This window comes from Hemicordylus capensis, chromosome 1 (genome assembly GCF_027244095.1).
Source record: "Hemicordylus capensis ecotype Gifberg chromosome 1, rHemCap1.1.pri, whole genome shotgun sequence".
In the NCBI taxonomy this organism is placed as follows: Eukaryota; Metazoa; Chordata; class Lepidosauria; order Squamata; family Cordylidae; genus Hemicordylus; species Hemicordylus capensis.
In genome coordinates, this window is record NC_069657.1 from 385,655,329 (window position 1) to 385,675,317 (window position 19,989).

The 19,989-nt window shown below is 41.4% G+C and overlaps 1 protein-coding gene across 8 annotated transcripts in view; it reads left to right on the forward strand.

Annotated features, from left to right (window-relative positions):
- Positions 1–19,989, forward strand: part of WDR64 (WD repeat domain 64) — a 150,844-nt gene that overhangs the window by 49,153 nt on the left and 81,702 nt on the right. For all 8 annotated transcript variants that reach the window (XM_053301157.1, XM_053301153.1, XM_053301174.1 and 5 more), the window contains one exon: positions 6,142–6,281. In XM_053301157.1, the coding sequence (XP_053157132.1) occupies positions 6,142–6,281 (140 nt within the window). The remainder of the gene's footprint in view (positions 1–6,141; positions 6,282–19,989) is intronic.

Below are 19,989 nucleotides of genomic sequence, written 5' to 3' on the forward strand. Positions count from 1 at the left end.
AAGTGTTTAGATTCTTTGGTGTCTTCATTACACACCTTCATTTCTTCTGTTCATTTTGACCCCACTGCTTTGCAGGTGGGGGTGGAGAATTAGTGGCATCCCATGTTCCAACTACTCCGCAACCCACAAGCCACTGGGTACTCAGTTTATATTTTAGGAATTTTTGAGGTGTTTAGACTCTTTGGTGTGTAATGAATCCTCATAGGAATTCATTATGGGGGAAGGTTATTAGACACTAAAGAGCTTAAGCACTTGAAAAAAAATCCTAGCATATAAACTGAGTAGTACCCCACTGCCTTGAGGGTGCGAGTGGGGTGTAGTTGGCACATGGCAGTTGACAGCTGGCACTGTCGTAAAGACAGCAAAAATGAATAGAAGAAATGAAGGTGTGTAATGAATCCTGATAGGGATTCATTGAGGAAAGGTTATTAGACGCCAAAGAATCCAAACACTTGTAAAAATAGTGACCACATATTTTGCTCCATAACTCCACTTCTACAAGGGCTAGAGCTTAGCTTTTTTAAAAAATGAAAGCTGGGAATCTGTGGAAATTAATAAGAGGGAACCGAATCTCAAATCAATTTGAATAGACTCAGGCATAATTTGATTTGTACCCGAATCTAGCCAATGGACCACAGGGGTGATTTGTTTTGTCTCCAAATCAACTGAATCAGCTAGATTCGGGTACAAATCGATTTGTACCTGAATCAATTTGCACATCCCTAGTTCCTATGTCACATCCCTGCTAAAGACCAGTTCAAATATAGAACAAAATCCAATGGTAAGGGTTTTCAATACAGTACCATTTCAGAATGAGTGGATGGTTGTCTGCTGTTCTGCCTGCCTTAGACATCACAGGTCTGCTATAGAGAAACCAGTAAATTATCCCAAATTGCAGATAGTACACTGAGGCTTTGCCAAGATTATATAGTTTGTTTTTGACATTACAACGCCTCCATTTCTTCAGCTGTATCTTGTTGCCTTCCTTGGAACAGCAGTGAACTCAACACAATCAACAATGTGCTTTTCTAAAACTAAGCAACCTTGAGTTCAGCTATAGAATTACTTTGTGTAGCCCAGTCAGCAAAGAAGAATGAAAATGTCTGGTGCTAATAGATACTGTTCAGTCACTGACACCTTTCTATTGATTACAAGAGAGTGAGGCTAAAACATTCTTATGTGCATTTAAAAAACTTTTTATTCCTTTCACATATATTTTTAAGTCAAGATCCTAGTTTTAAAAAACTGAAATACATAAAATTTGCTGAATGTATTGATCATGCAACTTAAAAGAAATGAGTCAGGTGTTACTAAGCACTAATATATGGGACTGGTATCAATTGGTTTTTGATTAATCGCTCTAGAATGTCTTTTTCTGTAGTCATGCAGCTCTGATAAAATATTGTCAAATTCTGTAAAATATTGTCAAATCTTTGTGTAATTGTGTTCTTGAAAATTGGCTTTTTAAAAAACAATGCCTTTATAACTCACTATATCTTTGTTTACTGATGAAAATACGTCTTAAATGCCTCTTACTCATATTGCCCAGAAAAATTATGACAACTAGTACAGGGAAGGTGAACAAAGATCCCTTCTTGCTTATCATTCATGTCAACAGAATTCCTCAGATGAATTAATGAACACACCAGAGGGCTGCCAGCCTTCAAAAGCCTTTGAGTTGTCTTAAACATCATGAACCAGCCCAAACTCTGCTTAACACTTTGAGTTTTCTGTGCCAGTTCTATGACACAAGCTGCCTTTTGACAAATGCAAGGAACTACGCAACTGCTTCCGATTTCACCACTCACACCTACCCACAACTGATCATCACACTATTCTTTTGTGTTTGAGGGGCAACTGCTTTCATGTGCCACCCAAGGGATCCCAGGATGCTCCCATGCTGGGCTGACAGTGGATGATGCACAAGAAACAGTTGAGTCAGGGGCGTAACTATAATAGGGCAAGGGGAGACAGTTGTCTGGGGGCCCACTGCCTTGATCCCCCACAGAGACAAGTCACATGACTGACTCCCCCAGCCACACACCTGCTTCCTTCAGTTGTATTCATCCTCCGAAATTGATGTGAGTGTTAAGACCTGGAGCTACCAGAACAGCATGTCTTTAGTACCATTAACTGACTTGCATTTACACAATTTACAAAACCTTAGGATGATGGCACATGGGATATCTATCTATCTATCTATCTATCTATCTATCTATCTATCTATCTATCTAAATTTTACTATGCTGTTTGTTACCACTGTTCTGCCTCATTTAAGATTTCTTTACTTCATGAGCTGAGCTTCAGTGAGGGAGGGCATTTTAAAATCTTGTCTCTGGGCCCACTCCAACCTTGCTATGCCCCTGAGTGCAGCTTTACTCTTGGAGCTCAGAGAGAAAGGTTGAAATGAACTTCTACTAAAATTAGCACAATTTTATTTCGAGCTACTGGTACACATTAAAGATCTAACTGTTTGCCCTTCAAAATTGTTGTGACCCAACCTGTTATGGACCCTGCCCACAGCAGGATGGTGAGGAAGCAGGACCAACACTAGCCCCAGCCCTGGATCATTATACCAGTCTGGAACCCAAGTAAGTGGCAGGGCTGGAGTTCCCCCAAAGAAGCTCCCCCAGAGTCTGGGCTCCCTGGGGCAACACCTCCAGAACCTCAACCCACTCTAGAACTGACCTCTCCCACACCATCACACTTCCTCATATCCTCTGCATTGACAACAAGCTCAGCAGGAGCAGACAGAGTGGAGGAGGAATGCCAGGCTCCAGAAAGCTGCCTCTTTAAGGCTTAAGCACTCCAGACAGAGAGGCAGAATCCAGTATGAGCTTAGAAGTAATTAAGAGCTCAGGCTCCTGACTGGTGCAGTGTCAGGGTGCATTCCCTGGGACATCTTTATGCTTTTGTAGACGGCCTCACCTTGCCTTTGCTTCACCTTACCTCTGCCGTAGTCTCACCTCTGTCTCACCTTGAGGGGAACCAGGACAAGATGAAAACATGATGGCAGTTTCCTTACATTGGAGTGGAGAAGGAGAAGAAGCAAAAGAAGACCTAGCAGTTGTTAGCCAAAGCTAACATCCCAGCAGGCATATGGCCACCGTTGAGCAGCGGGGGACGAGCACCCCCTTGGCTGTCACAGCCCCAAGCATTTCTGGGAGCTACAAGAGGCTGACTCCTGCTTTCTTGGCTCTCGTCCCTCCATGTTCCAGGCATACTGCACTCAGTGCTGCTTCGTTTGCGTACCATTGGAGTTTGGTCCCCAGTGGTGCATGAACGAGGCACCAAGTGCAGTAAGCAGACATCTTGCTGCTTGTTGCCTATGATGTATGACATCATAGACAGGGTGTGTGGCTGGCGTACGCTGATGTGTGCACACATTAGCAGAGAAGCAGGGGGCTTCCAAGCAAGCTTGTCCTGCAAGCTGCCTGCAAGGTCCCTACTCCCCTGCATCCCATCCTTTCTCTTTCTCCTCCTTCGCCTTCTCCAGCTCCTCCAGCTAAAGATTTCTTCTTCTTTTGGATAAAAGCAGTGCATAAGATTGAGAAGAAGCAGGGACCAAGAGCATGGAGCTGTGCTAAATGCCTGCACCTACTTCTATCTGTCTGTCTATCTATCTATCTATCTATCTATCTATCTATCATATTTATATACTGCCAAATAGATTTGGGGCAAAAAGGGGCCCTGGGGGCAAAAGAGTGGGGTGGATGGTAGTGACCAATGGGTGGAAGCTACCACCCAAAATTCAAAGAAATTGGGCAACGGGGTGATTTTTAAAGAATTTTTGAAGTTGGTGCATCTTTAAGCTGTTTCCCATAGGGAATAAAGGGGATTTCAGCAGCCTTGGTTATAACTCCCTGGGGTGGGGACAGCAGGGTGGCCCCGAGTAGGTTGTGGTGGGTGGTAATGCCCAATGGGTGCAAGGAAGCTACCACCCAGATTTCAAAGGAATTGGGCAAAGGGGTGGTTTTTAAAAGATTTTTGAAGTTGGCATGTCTTTGGGGCCAATTCAGGACAGAAGAGTGTGTCAGGTGGTAGTGCCCCAATGTGTGTCTGCTACCACCCAGATTTCAAAGAAATTGGTGCAAGGGGTGATTTTTAAAGAATTTCTGAAGTTTGCATGTCTTTAAGCTTCCCCCCCATAGGGAATAATGGGGAATTTCAGCAGCCCCATAACTCCACTTGGGGGGCACCAGGGTGGCCCAGAGCAGGGTGTGGTTTAGTGCACATAGGGTACCAACCACCCCCAAAGCGACAAGTCCACGGGGCACTGGGTTTTGTTGTTTCTGAGGTGTCCTTCTGAGAGTAGATTCTCTGGTTAGAAATGAGAGTGAATTCAGTGTTTGTCATTGAAATTTGCTGCAGCTGAATTGACACATAGGGATGCCCCAATGGTGTAGTTTGTGATGATGTCACCCACCCAGATCCAAGATGGCCAGTGCATAAACTTTTGAGGTGCACGTGCACTAACTTGAGGACTGTCTAACTGATTTGAACCAAATTTAGAATAGCTGTAGTGAGTGTAGTGACTGACACACAGGGACACCTCAGTGGTGCAGTTTGTAATGATGACATCCACCCCGATCCAAGATGGCGGACACATGAACATTTGAGGTGCAAGAGATCTAACCCGTGGACCTCGATTTGCCACAAATTTAGTCCAGATGCAGAGATGGTGAAAGGAAAGTAGGCTGACTAGTTCTTACTAGAACAACTTGTTCAACATAGACTCTATCAGTTCTGGTCAGAGCGAGCTTCCTTACGGTGCACCTTCCTTATGAGGCTAGGCTACAGCATCTGGGGCTCTTTACCTTGGAAAAGAGGCAACTAAGAGAAGACATTATTGAAGTGTATAAAATTATGCATGGAGTGGAGAGGGTGGACAGAGAGAAATTTTTCTCCCTCTCTCACAACACTAGAACCAGGGGTCACCCCATGAAACCGAAGGTTGGGAAATTTAGGACCAACAAGCAGAAGTACTTTTTCACACAGTGGATAATTTAATCTATGGAATTCCTTGCCATGGGATATGGTGATGGCCACCAGCATGGATGGCTTTAAAAGGGGTTTAGGCAGATTCACGGAGGACAGGTCCATCAATGGCTACTACTCTGATGGCTGTGGGCCATCTCCAGCCTCAGAGGCATGATGCCTCTCAATATCAGTTGCAGGGGAGCAACAGCAAGAGAGAGGGCATGCACATACCTCTTGCCTGTGGGCTTCCCAGAGTAATCTGTTGGGCTACTGTGTGAAACAGGATGCTGGACTAGATGGGCCTTGTGCCTGATCCAGCAGGGCTGTACTTACATTCTTATGTTCAAGCTGACACTCCTACTGGTGGACAGGAATTAAGGGTGGTTCCTTCAGACCTCATGATTTCTACAGTCACTACAGGGGATGTAGAAAACAGAAACAAATTAGTCAAGCCCCTCTCAAATATAGGCCATTTTCCTTTTATGATAAAAGGCATCACTTGATTGGGGAAGGATGACCATATCCTCATGATTAGTAGAGGCCTTGGTGTCACAGTTACCTTCTAAGTCATCTGGCTGAGCTGACCACGCACAGGCATCTCTCCAACATAGATGTTTAACAGATAGATTTCTTAACAGGAGGAAGATGAAAGGAAGAATTGTAATGCCCTCCTGTTAGACCATTTAGCTAGTAATAAAATACTTACAAATTAGCTTGTAATGAGGCTGACTGCTCAAACCGATACCAATAGACAAAAAGCTTTTAAGATTGAGGTTGCATCTTAAAATGGCAACTCATTGGTTCAAGAGATGTAGGAATATTAAATAACTAGATTTTTAGATTGTGAGCCCTTTGGGGACAAGGATTCATCTTGTTTATTTATTATTTCTCTGTGTTGAGAAATAATAAACCTTGAGCCTTTCGAAGGGTGGTATAGAAATCAAACAAACAAACAAACAAACAAACTAGAGAAGCTTAATCCCCTTTTCTTGACAGTCTGGTAGGTGATGTGAGAACAGGTCAGTAAATATACTAGCCCTGAATTGTTATGTAGCCCATGTATAACTTTTTGGAAAGTGCTTTCTCTACGATTGCTGTAATTGCTGATGTTCACCGAACAAAAAGAGAGAGACTAGATCATTGGTAAATTTCTTTTTGCAGGAGATGATAAAATCCTCCGTTTGTGGCACCCCAACATCAACACCAAACCAGTGGGGAAGCTGATGGGACACCTATTTAGTATTACAGAGATTGTCACCAATGAAAAAGATCAGCATATTATTAGTCTCTCCGCTGCAAAGGTAAATTTCTTCCCTTTAACATAGTGAAACCAACTACTGTGCTACCCATCATTTTATTCATTCATTCATTCATTCATTCATTTTATTTTATTTATATTAGAGGACTAAATCTTAATTTTGTGCCTTTTATTATAGAGCTGAAAGGAATACAAAATAATACTCAGTGGCTGACATCTAGACCAGGGGTTCTCAACCTTGGGGTCCCCGATGTTGGTGGACTTCAACTCCCATAATCCCCACCACAATAGCCTTTGGCCATTATGGCTGGGGATTATGGGAATTGAAGTCCACCAATATCTGGGGACCCATGGTTGAGAACCCCTGATCTAGACTAGAACTGTGCAGGTCTACAGTGCTGAGTTCCAAACTAACTCTATGCTGTCACACAAGCAGGGAAGGGGCAATTTTTGACAGTCTCCCCTTCCCTCTAAAACCCAATGTGCATCATGAAAATATGTCCCTGATGGTCACATAACCCTGTTTCCCATCCATCAAAACATATGCTGATGGGATCTGAGCTGTTGGTGACTGACCAGGAGAAGGATCTTGGGGTCGTGGTGGACAGCTTGTTGAAAGTGTCAACTCAATGTGCAGCAGCTGTAAAAAAGGCCAATTCCATGCTAGGGATCATTAGGAAGGGGATTGAAAATAAAACTGCTAATATTATAATGTCCTTATACAAAACTATAGTGCAGCCACACCCGGAGTACTGTGTACAATTCTGGTCACCACATCTAAAAAAGGACATTGTAGAACTGGAAAAGGTGTAGAAGAGGGCAACCAAGATGATCAAGGGCCTAGAGCACCTTTCTTATGAGGCTAGGCTACAACACCTGGGGCTATTTAGTTTAGAAAAAAGACGACTGCGGGGAGATATGATAGAGGTCTATAAAATCATGCATGGTGTGGAGAAAGTGGATAGAGATAAATTTTTCTCCCTCTTCCATAACACTAGAACCAGGGGTCATCCCATGAAATTGATTGCCCGGAAATCTAGGGCCAACAAACAGAAGTGTTTATTCACACAGCGCATAATCAACTTGTGGAATTCTCTGCCATGAGATGTGGTGACAGCCAACAACCTGAATGGCTTTAAGAGGGGTTTGGATAACTTCATGGAGGAGAGGTCTATTGTCAGCTACTAGTCGGAGGGTTGTAGGCCACCTCCAGCCTTGGGGGCAGGGTACCTCTGGGTACCAGTTGTGGGGGATTAACAGCAGGAGAGAGGGCATGCCCTCAACTCCTGCCTGTAGCTTCCAGCAGCATCTGGTGGGCCACTGTGCGAACATGATGCTGGACTAGATGGGCCTTGGGCCTGATCCAGCAGGGCTGTTCTTATGTTCTTATATGCATGATGTCCTCTCTTTGCTGCATAATTAGATTTTAAAGGATAAAGATTGCACCTAAAAAGACAAGATGAGGTTATAGCATTTGGAATGAATGTGCCACAGATACATATACTAGAAATGATTTAACTGGTCATAGATTAAAACACTCACAGATACTTACAAACTTTAAATATGTATTTCTTTCATTTCCTTCTCAAATTAGATGTGGCATTAAACATCTTTCCACCCTTTAAAAATCAGCCCCAGTGGCCCCGATCTAGACTGAGACCACAACATAGGTGGAGCTGTTAACCCTTTCCCCTGTGTCCTGAAAATCACCACTCCCTACGCTATTATTTGCCCCAGGAGGAAAGCTGCTATTGGTACCAATCTAACAGACACATTGCACATCTGGTTTTTCTCTTGTTTGTATATGGCAGCATGTAAGAGGCAGCATGTAAGAAGCTGCCTTTTAGTTTGAACATCTGGTGAACCCTCTGGAGAAGAGGCAGCCCAGAAGTCTTCCTTCAAGTGTTTTCTGCCTAACAATTTGTATACATAGCCGGCAAGCAGCCATGCAGAGTATTTGCCCATGGCTTGTCTTTAGGATGTTTTACTGAAGTCTATCAATAACATGTAAATCCTTTAATGAGGAAAAAATATATGTACTAGAGAAAGCCCAAGAGGAAAAATAAATGAATAAATAGGTCTTTGATTACCAAATGGCAAATGACTGCTGGAAGAAAGGCTATTAGGACAAAATGTTAAAAATTTATCCATTTGAGCCTTTGATACTGACTTGTAGCATTGCTAATTATGAAGCTACCTAATAGAAGTTGCTAAAAATATCTGGGTTTATCTATGGGCAGTCAGTCATGATTTTACCAATGATCCCTATATAATTTCCTCTGCCATTATTGTGATGATTATTATTATTAAGTCCCCTTTATGTAGTCTTCTTGCAGAGGATGTCATTGACTGGGAGGCTCTAACCATGTGTGCAACCTCTGTGGAGAATGGACAACATTCTCCATCCTTTCATAGAATGAAAGGGAACATAGCCCTGAAGATTAGAGTGATACAGTGGCCCAGTTTTCTGAAAAAGTTGTCCACTCTCAAGGATGACACTTTTCTTCAGACTTGGGTACCTGTCAAGGGTGTGGAACACACAAGAGTAGAATTAGAAGCACCGCTCCTTTTAAAAAGCCAGAAATAGAAGCTTTGTCCTTTCTGCGTTTTAAAAAGAGAAACATGTAATTCTACCCACACAAATAATTTGTGTGCATGTGTATTTCATACTGTGGTATGTGTTCTAGAATATGAAAGGAGAATTGGTATCTAATTTACATTAGGAATATCAGCAGAAAACATCATTACACACCCACACCCAGCACAGTACCTCCAGTGACTGTTGCTGGTGTCTATCTTATGTTTCTTTTAGATTGTGAGCACTTTGAGGACAGGAATCCAACTTATTTATTTATTATTTCTCTATGTAAACTGCCCTGAGCCATTTTTGGAAGGGCAGTATAAAAATCAAATTAATAATAACAACAACAACAACAACCCCCAGTGAGGCACTACCTTGGTGAGGTTGTGGGGCTTGCGTGCTCTGAGGAAGGTGAGAGCTATGCCAGAGGTCCAACCATACTGGACAGTTCTCATCAGAGGAGCCAGACGAAGAGTGCCTCTCCCATCAACAATATGGTGAGATGTAACTTTAATAAATCTATACTGGATCGGTCATCGCCCGGGTCAATGAGGACTGCGCCAGGTGCTGGAGTCCCTGGACATCTGGTGGCAAGTGGGCTACAGGACTCAGGATCTTCAGTTGAGCAACCAGGGCTGGAGACTGCAAGGTTACTGGAAGAAAGGTCGCTTAACCGGAAAAAATACACAAAAAAGGCCAACAAGGAAATAATGATCTGCTATTATAAGTCTTGTCCAACTAGAAGAGGTTATTTAAAAAGAATGTACCAAATTTGGAAAGAGAAGCATCCAGATACAGAAATAACAGAACAAAGGCTAGCAGACCAGAGAAGATTCATAATAAGAAATAAAGTATTCACAGAAGTTGAGCTGGAAGAACTGCAAAGAGCATCACAGGCTCAAGATATGGAAGAAGAATGACCACCAACTGAAGCAGTTGCTCAGGCGCAGGTGGAGGAGGTGTTGGAAATCGAGGATGCCACTGTTGCTGAACTGTTTCAAAATAAAAACCAGGCAACCTCCCCTTTGCCTTCACTTCAAAAACCCAAATGCTGTTTAACAGAAAAGTAACAAGAACTAAAGCAAAAAATAACTGAGCACATAAACCAAACAACCAACAGGGTTCAACTTCCAGCTCTAAAAACAGTTGCCAAAAAACAACTTGCTCAGGCATTAAAAGATGTCAATGCTGCACTTGCAGAAATAACAACCAATAATTTGCAAGAAACAAACCAACTAATGTACAGTGCAGCAACAATAACAGCACAAGAGCTCAGATATAAGATCAGTGGACCTGTAAAAAACAGAAAGCAGTACATCACCTAAATGGAAGATTAGATTAGAAAATAAAATCTCCAGGCTTAGATCAGATGCTAGTAAATTGAAAGATATGAAAGACAAGAAGCTGAAGAATGAAAACACCCAACAGTATCTGATCCAAAAATACCACCTAGATTCAAGGAAAATTAGAGAAGTCCTGGAAATAATAAAGCAGCAAATAACAATAGTGTCAACCGAAGATTAGCAGATATGAAGCCAGTATTACACAACACAGGCAGAATCTCCAATTCCATTCGAATCAGAGACGTTTCTACCAAAGCATAGAAGGAGAAACTGCAAGAAACATCAAAACACCAAATAAAGAAGAAACAGTGCAATTCTGGGGGAAATTATGAGACAATCCAATAGATTATAATAAAAAAGCAGGCTGGGTGAAAGAGGTCGAAAAATGTAACCAACAAATGCAAGATCTAATAATAACACCAGAATTAATAAGTGAAAGAGCAAAGGAAATTAAAAATTGGACTGCACCAGGCGACGATGAACTGCATCGCTTTTGACTTAAACACCTAACAAGCCTTCATAAACAACTATCAAAACAGTTCAATCACATTTTGCAAGGAGGTGATATTGAACAATGGCTAACAACTGGGAAAACTCATCTCATCATGAAAGACCCAGCAAAAGGTGCAGTTCCAAGTAATTATAGACTGATAACCTGCCTGCCAACCATGTTCAAATTATTAACTGGAATAATAGCAGATGAAGTAATGCAACACTTATTAATTAATAAGCAGCTTCCAGTCAAACAGAAAGGAAATTGCCCATACACCAGAGGCACAAAAGACCAGTTGCTGATTGACCAAATGATTTTAGAAAATTGCAAGAGAAGAAAAACAAATCTAAGTGTTGCATGGATTGACTACAAGAAGGCCTTCGACTCAGTGCCTCACACATGGATACCAAAATGTTTAGAAACAACTGGTGTCAGCAAAAACATTCAGATATTTATTTAAAAAGCAATGAGCATGTGGAGTACACAGTTAACAGTCAATGGCGAGACACTTGGACAGGTTAGCATTAGAAGACGTGTTTTCCAAGGGGACTCACTATCCCCTTTATTGTTTGTAATCGCCATGACCCCACTTTCACAAATACTAAACAAAACAGGCCTCGGATACCAAACATCTAAAACATCCAGTAAAACCAACCATCTGCTGTACATGGATGATCTGAAGTTGTATGGAATGTCCCAGTCAGAAATCGAATCACTGCTAAACACTGTCCGTATATTCAGTAGCGATATAGCAATGGATTTTGGACTAGACAAGTGTGCTGCATTAATAATGAACAGAGGGAAAATAAGAAAAACAGAAGGAATAGAACTGCCCAATGGAAGCAAGATCAAGAACCTGGAAGAGAAGGAAACTTACAAATACTTGGGCATTCTCCAGGCTGATAACATCGCACACACTGAAGTTAAAAGAAAAATTGGAAGTGAATACATCAGAAGAGTTAGAAAAATGTATGGCAGGAACACCATACAAGCCATAAACACCTGGGCTATACCTGTTATCCAGAGACACTGCAGGAATAATAGACTGGACCTTGGCAGAGCTAGAGACGCTAGATCGTAAGACCAGGAAAATCATGACCATCGATCATGCTCTGCACCCTTGCAGTGATGTAGATAGGCTATACCTCCCTCGCAGCTCAGGTGGAAGAGGAATGCTGCAAGTCCATCAAACAGTAGAGGAGGAGAAAAGAGGCCTTGAAGAATATATCGAGGACAGTGAAGAAGGTGCACTTAAAGATAGTCAAGAACGCGAAACTATTCAACACCAATGAAAGAAAGCAGGCCTACAAGAAAGAACAAGTCAAGAACCGAGCAGAAAAATGGAAAAATAAGCCACTGCATGGTCAATATTTGCACAATATAAGTGGAAAATCAGACATCACCAAGACCAGGCAATGGCAACTTGAAGAAAGAAACAGAGGGTTTCATACTGGCTGCACAAGAACAGGCACTAAGAACAAATGCAATAAGAGCAAAAGTAGAAATAACAACCACAAACAGCAAGTGCCGCCTTTGTAAAGAAGCATATGAAACAGTGGACCACCTAATCAGCTGTTGTAAAAAGATCGCTCAGACTGACTACAAACAAAGGCATGACAAGGTAGCAGGGATGATACACTGGAACATCTGCAAAAAATACAAGCTACTTGTAGCCAAAAATTGGTGGAACCATAAAGTTGAAAAAGTTGTAGAAAATGAAGATGCAAAAATATTATGGGACTTCCAACTACAAACAAACATCTGCCACACAATACACCAGATATAACTGTAGTCGAGAAGAAAGAAAAACAAGTCAAAATAATCGACATAGCAATACCAGGGGATAGCAGAATAGAAGAAAAAGAAATAGAAAAAAATCACCAAATACAAAGATCTACAAATTGAAATTGAAAGTCTGTGGCAGAAAAAGACCAAAGTAATCCCAGTGGTAATGGGCACCCTAGGTGCAATTCCAATAGAATTTGGAGCACCTCAACACCATAGGGGCCACAGAAATCACCACCAGCCAATTACAAAAAGCAACTTTACTGGGAACAGCCTGTATTCTGTGACGATATCTATAATAACAGCAACAACATTGATAATAAAATTCTGGCATCCCAGGTCCTTGGGAAGGACTCGATGTCTGGATAAAACAAACCAGTCTATAACACCTGTCTGACTTTGTAAACAAGAAATAATAAATAAAATGAATAGGCAAAAGGCTTCCCATCTCATCATTTGGCTACTATCTCATGACAATATCTTCTAAAGATGCAGATTTATACAACATAATGTGGGCTTGTTTTGTGTTTGGGAGTGAACGCATGGTCCTTGCACTATGTTTGCAGTCTCAGTCACCAAGAACAGTGGTATTATGTTGGAACTGCGGCTGATTCTCATTGAGATGGTGAAACTTAAGCAAGCTTGTGTCATAACTGGTATTCTTCTTTGTTTTATGTCCATTTTGGGAGTGGATTTAGACAACTAAGGTTGCATTTGAAGTGTGAAGTCTCCACAAGTCGTTTAAGCACACCACATTTTAAATTTATTTAAATATACAGTGGCAAGAATGTATCATAGTATCTGAAATGTGGCTTGAACTAGGAGGTGATGATGTTGCCAAAGAATTATGATATGCCAGTATTTGAAAGAATAATTGTTATGCTAAAACAATTCCATCCATTGGTTTAACTCAATGGTCTGACTCCATTCTCCATATAGCTTTTGAAAAAGACCCAACTTTTAGGCATTCAGAATCCAAAGGTTTAAATTTCAGCAGATATCAGCTTCTGCTTTGGAACATTTTAGAAATGCTGAACAAGAAGCATCTTCCTTTGCATTATTTATGGCCACAGCCTACAACCGTGGGCAAATTGTGCCTTTCTAAAGGGAGTTCCACTTAGGCTTTCAAGCTTTATGTTACAGTCACGATTTTTAGCTCACTTAGGTCTTTCCAAAAGCTTTCAGGATTACAGCTGTATGAGTGACATTATTCATAAAGTGGATTTTCAGTTATTTACAAAAATAAAAATAAAAAATTAAGCACTTATATTTCTCTCTCCTATAACTGCCATATCTTAATATAAAAAAGGAAAGATTGTGCTGTCAAGTCAGTGTTGACTCCTAGCGAACATAAAGATTCGTCTATCCATGTGATTTTCTTGGTAGAATACAGTGCCTCCTCCCGTGCAGTATGAGATGATGCCTTCAGCACCTCCCTATATCACTGCTGCCCAATATAGGTGACTACAGATACTTACTAGGCACAGTCTGGGAAGCACACCAGTGGGGATTTGAACTATCAGCCTCTTGCACTCTAGGCAGGCTGCTTCCCCACTGCACCGCCTCAGCGAGCTGATATCCTAATATAAAACTAGTTGTACTAGTTGTCAAATACTACTCATTCACTTACTAGGTAGGACAGATTTTATCATGCCGTGCCTTGTATGTCTTGAAATGCCTCTATTTAGAACACTGTGTAGTCATGGAGGCACTAAAATATATTTTAATCTTAAGAAATAGGGAGATCACCCTCTGTTCTTGTAAATAAAACTTTCCCATGAAAGATAATTATTTTAACAAAACTTATTTTAAAGGAAACAGTAATAGAAAGGATGTCATTTTCAAGTCCATATACTTGCTTCTGACCAGAGGAATGTTGTTGTTATTATTATAGCCTCCAGCTATGAAGAATGAGAGGACAAGTCTTTGCCCTGAGAGATTTATAATCCATATACTGGTAATAGGGAAACAACTTAGAGAAACGGATCCTACCTTCTTTTATACTTATCTGAACTATCCTTGGATTAGGTTAGCCTAATACCACAGGTGTTCATTTTGCTTGGTGAGGAAAAGCTTAAGTTGAGATAAAATATATGTTCTCGGCAGACACATATCTGCTAATCAAAAGCATTGTGTATGTTACAGTCTACCATTGGTCTTTTTGGCGGGTGATATATATTTTTATAAATATAAAATATTGTTATAAATGTGCAATCTGGACAATTGCAATGAGTAATGTAAGAGTCTGCCTTTCAATGACCGGTTTGTTTTTCAAAACTCAGCTTCATTCATTTTCATCTGATATGACTGGATTCCAGCCAAGTAACCTTCTCTCATATTGTCCAACAATATCCATTGAATTGACTCTGTGAATTAGACTGATGTATCCCATAGTGCATTGTACTCAGCAGGCTGCTTGTACCTGCAAAGAGGTTCTTTGTGGAAAGTGAACAGCAGAGTACTGAGAGTTTGAATAGAAAACTATGGAGCCTGCTTGTTAATGTAAATCTCTGTTGGAAAAAGGCTTACCTAATAAAGCCTTTCTTCACATCCTCTGGCTCTCCAAGTGGAAGACTGGCATACATTTTATAGTGGAAATTTATTAAATCCCACTAACTAGAATGTCAAAGACAACTGGGACATTTGATCCAATCATCCATTTTTTTTCAGGGCTTTCACAGAAATATACTTGTACATGTTGAATACTGTACTGTAGGAGTCCAAGTGTAGCAGACTAGGCACTGTGGGAACACATTCTACATGCTCATTTTTTAAAAAGAGTAGCTATAATTGAAAATATTACCTTATTATGTTTTAAAAATTCCCTAGCATGCCTGGCAGTTTTGTTTTGAAAAAGAACCTAATATGTCAAATGGAGAATTAGCAAGTATCTGCCTTTATGTACTGATTCTGTTTAACCATAGTGGGAGGTTGCATCTACAGTATCATTTGTATAAAATCTGGGTGGCATAATCCATCACTAATAATAGGTTAGTTTTAGATATGTTTTAGGGGGAAATTTTAGTGGGAGAGATTTAAGCATGTGCTTAACAATAGTCTACGAGCCACTTAGGGCATGGTCTGAGGGCACAGCCACTTTGGTCTAGGTCTGGGACTGCCTAGGAAGCCCATGTATGTCACCTGGTTCCATGATGAAAAAATAGTGGGCCATAAATGGGTTGTATCCAAGGAAAGTGAATCCTGACTAAGCATCATTGAAAGCAGTGAGATTTAAGTTTGTCATCCTTCATTTATTTCATTAATTTCAATTTGATTTAGTCAGAATTTACTTTCTTTGGATATAATACAGTGCGATAAACTAAATAAATAAATTATAACCAACATGTGGTACAGCCATGCAACTATAACATGGCATAACATTAACATTACAATATGGTGATAGTTATATTTGCTTTTAAGCACTATTATGTATTGTGAAGATATATACCATCTTGAGATATATACCATCTTGATTGCCCAAATACTAATTTTAAGCCTAAAAAATCTTCCTCACATGATCTGTCACATACACAGAACTTTGGCCTTGCTCACTGCCTCTGTTGATCTGCAATAGCAGCTTCACTCTCTGTCACAGCTTAACTTCTGCTGAAGTACTAGCCTCTCCACCTAATTATCTTTAATACCCAGCTTCTGTCATGATGCCACAGTGCATGCCATGTGAGGTCATTCCAAATGCCCTTTGTGCCCTGAAAGCTGAATGGATCTGGTAGATCTCTGCTTGAGAGGATTTGTGTTAATACTTAACTATTTTGAAGTCAATGCTGTTGTTTTCGGGATATATTCATAGAACATTTACTATTTCATCCTTTGTGGGGAGCGGGGAGAGGGCAGCTGGACTGTAAACTAGGTTAAAAATGTAATCCTTGACTGTAACTAGAAGGTACAGGGTATCAGCATTGTTAAATTCTAATCATGATAACTGGAACAAAGACAACTGGAACATTTGATCCAATCATCCATTTTTTCCAGTGCTTTCATAGAAATATACCTGTACATGTTGAATACTATGAACAATTAAGATTCCCTCCCCATCAAAAGAGCTGGAGTAAATGCAATATCGGAAAGCAGCAGAGATTTGGAGGGTGGGGAAGCAAGTCTTTCTCATGAAGAAAGGCCTAGATGATTGGGAATTTTTAGCTTAGCAAAAAAACTAGGAGAAACCTGAGAAAGATATACAATTATGAATGGTATTGAGAGGGTGCATACAGAAAAATAATTCCTTCTCCATCAGATAGAAAACCTCAGGGCTATCCAATGAAACTGAAAAGCTACAGACAAATGAAAGGAAATGCTTCACACAATGCAGAATTAGTTATGATATTAATTGTTGTGGGATGTTGTATTGAATTGACAAGAAGCATAACTGATTTTCAAAAAAGATTAGACTTGTGTAGTGTTGATCTGTACTGACTACCACATATGGTAGCAGGAAATGAAGCTTCCATATTTATAGAGTGTTTCTTTGATAGCAGGTGCTGAAAGCATTCCATAGATCTGAAGGCATCAGCTTTACAATAAAAAGAACAAAGCCAGTCCTTCATAAGTTTTCGTTCCTGTGGACTTGATAAGGGAGTTAGATCGATAAGGGGCTTCTCTAGATATTGTCCTAAGACTTTTTGATAGTTTCCCCTTGTGCTGGTGTTGTCTAGCATGGAGCTCAGAAAACCCAAATAACATCAGTTTTAAAAAAATTAAAAACCAGATGAAAAATATGCAAAATGGAGTGGACAAAAAGGCATAGTCTGCAAAATATTATAGCCCTGTGAAAGTTTTAATTTCCATTCACTGAGAGGATCAGAGCTCTATACGTGCAGAAATATCACTAGCCATGCTACACACAACAATTGCTAGGGGCTTCTAGTACTCAATGGGGCCATTCACATGACTGGGTGAGTACTGGGGGCATAGGCAGGTGGGGAAGGCTGCTCTAACCCCCCTCCCCCCCAGACAATCACAAGCAGCTCACTGGGAGCACAGACCACGCTCCCAGAACTCCAGAAGCCGGGACGACGCATCCCGGCCTCCAGAGATCCCACAATGCACCGCACCATTAGCGTGGGGCATTGGTGGGATCCTCCATCAGATGGACCCCTGCTAAAAGAGCAAAGAGGCACCTTTAAAAGTGGTGATTCTCTTGATTTATCAAGGGCAGAGCAACTGGCCCTACCCGTCCCCAGCACAGCATCCCTCCAGCGGCAGTTCTTTTTTAGATTGTGAGGCCTTTGGGGGACAGGAGCCATTTTATTTATTTTAGTTATTTATATCTATGTAAACTGCTTTGCGGACTAGTGGTATATAGATTTTTATCATATCCATACATGGGCACTCTAGGCATCCGATGGCGCCCAAGGACACACACGAGCCCGGCACCCCAGTTAAGGGAGTGCTTGCTCTCTTAACCTCGGCTTAGAGCCAGGAGCTGGGCTAGGAAGCAGATTTAGGCTGGGCGGGAGTGCTGGGGTCCCAGCGCACAGATCCCATCACTCCTGCGCTAGGCTGCTCATAAGAACAGCCTTATTCAGTCACATTCTGTTTTGCAGTTGCTTCATAAGATAACAGAATGTGCCATCCAGGCAAGGAATCACATTTCTACCACAACCAAAATTACTTTTTGAGTGCTAGGAAAATGTGACAGTCCTCTGACTTCCACACCTATACAACCTGGGTGTGGGATGGTATAGGTCAGTTGCAGAACACAGGCTTTGCAAGGAGAAGATCTCAGTTTCAATCCCTATCATCTCCAGTTAAAGCATCTTAGATGCTTTAGGGAGAAACGTCTCCCTCAGACCCTGAAGAAAGGTGTCCAGTCACAGCAATCCCAATGTTGTATGGGATGGACCAGTGATCAGTATGAGGCGGTGTCAGAAACCCACCCTGACACCCCTCGCAAGTACAGGGAGGTGATTTGTTTGTATATTGTTTTATAACAACTTAGTCTCCAGGTTCTGGGAATGTATTCAGTTTTTACTTTCTTTCGCTGCCACCATATGATTACTTATTACCCTGCTCTCAATACTCAACACTTGGTAACTTAGCTTTGCGAGCACAGGATAGGTGTATATGTTCAGTGTACAAATGAAACAAAACTTGAGGTGTAGAACTAAAACAAGAATAAGTGTATTGTTTACAACTGATTGGAATAAAGATCTCTGCATGGCAAGGCACATATATTTCTCTACAAAGTTGCTAAGTATGCCAGCTGTTTAACTCTCTCAGAGTGTTTCCCCCCCCTTGATAACATGTAATGTTTAGGGAGGTGATATAACTGGTACAGAGGTAAATAAAACTTGGTTTGCAGACTTAGTGAATCAGACTTTCCAGCCTGTCATGAGGAGGTTTGACTTCTGGGCACCTTTCACATTCAAGATTTCTTGCCCAGTTTTAACACTCCCCACTTTTAGAGTACTGCCCCAGTGTACTGCTGGTTCTACAGTCTCTACACATGCACCAATCAGGTCTCACACAAACTCCTAGCCCTCGGCTCCAACACTCCTGGTCTAGCACTCCTGCTCCAACAGTCTGCTCCTAACCAATTGTCCTTATTTAAATTCCTCCCCGTGCACATTTTGTGCCTGGTTACTATGGCAACACACTCTCTCATGCGTTCACTCTCTCCAGCTCCTGTATGTATGTTCCACCATAGGCGGCTTCATAAGTTGATAAGCCCAGGGGAAGACATGTGAATGGACCACAACAAAACCCATGCTAACTGGACAAAGAGCCACCCTTCAAAGTGGTAGTTCTCTTATATTTAGCAGGGGGAAAGTAACTGGCTTTTTCCAGCCCCAACCCATCATCCCTCCAGTGGTGATTGCTGGTGTGTCTCTTGTCTTTCTTTTTAGATTGTGAATCCTTTGCGCGTAGGAAACCATCTTATCCCTTTTCCTATGATAACCTTTTTGTTCGGAAGCAATATAGTAATAATAAATAATAATAAATAAAAATAAATGACAAGGAGATGCACAATAAACGGATTGTCTAGAAAGGCCTTGACTTTGGCCATACCAGCCTGTCATGTGTTTTAAGACATGCTTATGATTCTTGCAAATTAGTAAGCAGCCCTTCCCTGCCTTCTATCTAGGTTGCCTCGCAGCACTCACCTTGTGTGCAGATAAGGGGACAGAGTTATTTTGTCAGATTGCCAAGGCAAGTCCTCTTCTTTGCTGGAACTAGAATAGCACTGTTGCTATGGATAACGGGACCCCCAAGGGGTTTACCACTAGTCACCTCGAAATGTTCCAAGTAAATGTGCTGGAATGCCTCAGCTGTTCTTTGTGCCTGAGCTCGTGCAGTCATGCATGTGTGGATTGTTAGATACATAGTGGGGGCACTAGCTCTCCCAGCAGTGCTCGCAGCAAATGATGTCAAAGTTGTTCATGTTTGAAATGGTCTATTTGCATAATCACTGTAGTGCATGACCTCAGGAGGAGGAAAGAAGTCAAGGTGGAGGCAGGACACATGTATTGATGATGTTCTCTCTGGAAACTTTGGCCACTTTCTCCTCTAAATAACACAGGAAAAATGTGCT